This window comes from Zerene cesonia, chromosome 3, assembly GCF_012273895.1.
Source record: "Zerene cesonia ecotype Mississippi chromosome 3, Zerene_cesonia_1.1, whole genome shotgun sequence".
Lineage (NCBI taxonomy): Eukaryota > Metazoa > Arthropoda > Insecta > Lepidoptera > Pieridae > Zerene > Zerene cesonia.
The window spans coordinates 5,278,170-5,282,826 of record NC_052104.1 but is presented as its reverse complement, the minus strand read 5'-3'; the positions used below and the strand labels follow the sequence as shown (position 1 = coordinate 5,282,826).

General features: G+C 32.0%; 1 protein-coding gene across 1 annotated transcript; it reads left to right on the top strand.

The window, feature by feature from the left end:
* The first annotated feature begins 2,512 nt into the window (after positions 1–2,512).
* On the top strand, positions 2,513–4,246 carry LOC119837060. Its single transcript, XM_038362553.1, has 4 exons — positions 2,513–2,667; positions 2,759–3,002; positions 3,533–3,727; positions 3,978–4,246. Exons 1-4 carry the CDS (start codon positions 2,629–2,631, stop codon positions 4,226–4,228), a joined length of 729 nt encoding a protein of 242 aa, XP_038218481.1. The 5' UTR covers positions 2,513–2,628; the 3' UTR covers positions 4,229–4,246.
* Positions 4,247–4,657: the final 411 nt, after the last annotated feature.

Genomic DNA, 4,657 nt, shown 5'->3' with positions numbered 1-4,657 from the left:
TAACACATAGGCACTTTTTGTTCCGATATTCCTACGGGATACGGACTTACGCGGTTTCGACCGCGGGTCACAGCTAGTGTAATTAAAGCAAAGAAAATGCAAAATCTATCAAAATGTATTTTAACATAATTGCTAAAAATACGAAATAATCCTAGGTTGCCCTTTTGAAACTAAATAGTTTAAATGGGATGAACCTCCAAAATGGCGTAAAATTTTGTATATAAAATTATTTTCGATATATGGTGATCGGCGCGAGCAGCAAAATCATGGTTGGCTACAATACAAATACAATTAGCTACAAATTCATATATGTTTTATTTGGCAATTTTCCTTGTTTCACCTTGCTTGCATGATAGAGTTCATTCGCAGTTAGCTGCCGAAGCGAGCTCGACTGTTATAATAATTGTGCTTTTATCTTTTTACGAAGGCTTTTATCACTCAAAATGTAGCTAGGTAATGGATGTATGTTATAGTTTTAACAAGAACATGTGGGATTAAATTAATTGTGAATACTGAAATTTGCACTGAATTAAAAAATATAATAATTTTCGCAATTACCTTGACAGTTTATTAAAGCGTATGGTGCATATAATAACCTCCTTATTTTTATAATATTATGTAAAATTAACAATATAATATTGTGTAAAACATTTTGTTTTAATAATTGAAGGATATGTAGTAAATGATCTTATAAAAGTGCCACTAAGACCATAATGAAAATGAATACCTTTACCGTAAATATTTTTAATTTCATTCAAATAATTTTCAACTACTTCCACTTCTATTTAATAGATCTAGGTCAAGCTTAAATATATTAAGAAATTAAATTATGAGTTGCGAGAACTCTCCAATTTCAGTCAACGATAAATTTAAAGATGTACGCAACATAACATCCTTTTTTGGGTGTCAGCGATGGTCTCATATTTTTTATTAAAGCTTTACATAATAAAATACTTGTCTAATCATCTTTATCCTAATTTGTATATTTATTATTAAAAGTGTTAGCATATTATATTATTGAAAGTAAATTTTTTATTAATTTCGGTATTAATCTAACAACAATGAAGCAGCAATCGAATGTGCTATCTTGTTTAACTAGCTGACCTGATACAACTTTATTTTACATGATACAACTTTGCAAGTTGTATCAAACTTCGTCTGCCATCAAAACAATTTTTTTCTAAGATTATCCATTGATGATCCGCTGGTCCCTCGGATTATTGATTATTGTTAATTGTGTATTATTTGATCTTATTTTATAAAATACCCTGCATATATTTAAGTAAAGCGCCTACGGTTTTCAAGATACTCGTCACTTTCGAAAATTAAAAGAAAATTACACCCTTGCTACTCTTTCTGGTGGTAAGATTCCAAATGAAGTAAAATATTCAATCTGATTTTGGTAAAGTATCAATTGAAAGATGCGCTATCGAATATTAAACGATGATAACGAATATTCAATGTAGAATGTGAAATGTGAATATGTTGAATATCTAAAAGACCGAGGGAGCTCCGACTTTAACTAAACATTAAATGTATTTTTCTGACCGATCGACTGATTAGAATGCCGTTCAACCAAATAAATAAGTAAAAAACTTTTCAGCTTTAAAATGCCAGTAAAGATATAATTCCAATATAATTTCTAAATTTCGTGAATAGGGACATAATAAATAAGGTTGGAAACAAGATTCCCGTTAGATTTTTAGAACCAAATTGTAAACACCGAATACAATTAGAAATTTTACAATTAAAATTAGTTTCCACGTATTAACTCTATTAGGTATATTATCACGTATTACTCTGCGGATGTGTAACCTTTTGCAAAACGGAATGTAAATATACATTACTAGCTGCGCCCTGTGGTTTCACCCGCGTAAGTTCGTATCCCGCAGGAATAGCGGGGTAAAAAGCTGCCTATATGTTATTCCAGTTGTCCAGCTGTCTACGTACCAAATTTCATTGCAATCAGATCTGTAGTTTTTGCGTGAAAGAGCAACAAACACACACACACATCCTTACAAACTTTCGCATTGATAATATTAGTAGGATTTTTTAATTGAAGAATTAGATATTCCTCGATGCTCTCTCTCTATTTTAAAATCGTAAAATAGACGGTAAGAATAGCTTTCACGTTGACTTATTTAAACATAACTACTAGCTGTGCGGTTTCACACCCGGGCGATCCCGCTGGTAACACTAAGAATTTCTATAGCATATGTTATTTTTGTGGTACGTAAGCCATTATTACAGCCAAGTATCATCAAAATACATTCAGTGGATGTCATGTGTGGGAATAACAAACAACCGTTAAACCTTATAAACTTTTTTAATCTTTATATGTTTATTTTAGTAAAAAAAATGACAAAAATATTTTTAATTTTAATAGAATCCTCCCACTGTTTTCAATTTACATGTCATTAGCAGTTATATTTTGGGTCAATTTCGTTAAATTCGGATATTTTTAACTTTTCCTTTCGTAAAAGGAGCGGTCGTTGCCCAAGGATTTACGCATTCGTTTTGCGCGTGGGAAACCTCGAGCTTTACTCGGAAGGGTCTTTTAAAATTGTACATTCAGATATCGGTTTGTTATCGCAGAGTAATGTATTGTAACAAATATATGAGATAAAAATGAATTCTACACCTATCTGTTTAGTGGAAATCTTACTTGTACGTATACCTATTTTGATACAGTTTGTTTGAGTGTAATAATAATTGTAAATTGTGTTAATTAAATTTAAGAAATATAATTGATCTTCAGGTAATATATGTGGCCGACAATATAAAGGCAATTACAGTGAAACCATGTCCAACGAACAAAATAGCTCCACATAGGCGAATCTCAAGTAATAATAACGCTCGGACTTTTGGGCATATTTTTAGTTTATTTGTACCTGATGATGTACAAGGAAATTACCCAGGTGGTCTTCAAGAAGAACCACAAGCAGACGATCCTGAAGACTGTGGCGAAATAGAGGATTATGACGAAAATGATTTGAGCTCAGGTAACTATCGTTAAATATCTAGGCATAGATTTAATTGCGTCCGTTTGATATTGAAAATTGCAATTCAAATAAAAACCTATTAAGGTCACATGTCACAATGACCTCAATTATAACAATTTACTGGATACACTTGCAGGTCCGCAGGTTACAATGTCATAAATGTGTGAAAGAGGTGTAACTAATAAATGGTAGGAGGTATTTAAAAAATAGGCATTATAAAAACGTCATCAGTTGTAAAAGAATAAGTTTAGAAGAATTAAAAAAGGTTTCAAGTTTTAGTTTAAGTTAAATATCACTGTACTGATGTATTTTTTCCGTTAGCCTGTAGACATTACTATATTAGAGTGCTTATTGATATTGTCAATGTTATCATATCAAACCGTATGTGTATGCCTATTCTACCTTGTTAATTTTTTTATGGAAATCGGATTATTTGCTTTTGCACGAAACAACAACAAACATTCCATCATCCAACTATAAACATAATTAGATATTCTTTAGTTAACATTTCTGTATTTCTTCGTCCTCAGTTACTCAGAAAAAGCAAGGGCAAGCGAATAAACGCTTTTTTAACGGTCCGTTTAGTTTTATACATGGTCATTATAAAAAACCAAAAACCACAACAATTCGCGCAGAGAAAAACACGTATAGCCCGACACGTCCTCCCCCTGGAGGTTATTTTGGCACCAATCCGTATAGACCTCAAATGCAGCTAAGCCCATCAGGTTTGTATATTTTAATAATCATATACAATATAATAATATTATTATTACCTATTAAAACTTATATTTTTCACAAAAGTTTCAAGGTAACATATATCCACTACCTATGTTATTTTGTTTGTAAGATGTTTTTTTTTTTATGTCTCTAGTTTTACCACCGCCAATTCTTTTTTGGATCAACGGTTCTTGTCAAATTATGAGATGCTGAGTTATATTGGAAAACTATCATATTAACTGTTTCCGCTTTTTTTAGCTCATTTAAAACCCGTCCAAGAGTATAATCACGAGCCCCAAATGCTCTATCGGCCCGGTTTAGTTGGAGTTCCACTTGGCCACGTAGTTGGAATGCATCAACTGAAACCTGCGAGGCATTCGTCTTCAATCACAACACAAAATAAAGAATATCACAAAGTACATCCAACCTCACAATCGCATAGGCATCCAAAGGCTAGAAATGTTAACGATAATGGAATACTACGTTCTTTCATAGATTTGTTGTTATAATAAAAATACGCAATTAAATGTTGTTTTAGTGAGCACATTGTTTTGTTTGAGTGTGCGACAACTTTCATTTTCTTTGTGCTGCCATTCCTAACTGACCCTACTGCACTGCGCAGCCTTGGCTTGTCACCTATTTACGGTTTAAAGTTAAAACCATAGTGAATTGAGCGAATAAAGCTCTCTTAGTTGTTGCCTAATTTGATTTAATACATTAAAACTAAAATACTACTTGCATTATGCAATAGGTGGATATTTAATTGCTGTCTAGGATCAGGAAAAAGCAAATACTAGTTGTAAAAAGGCGAAGTCACGTAGTTGAAGATTAATCCTTTTCATGAATAATTTCTTTTTTTATACGAAATACAGTCGTAATATATTGAAAGTATTTAGTGTACTTATTACTTATATATAACATTCTGACGTGTCGGATAT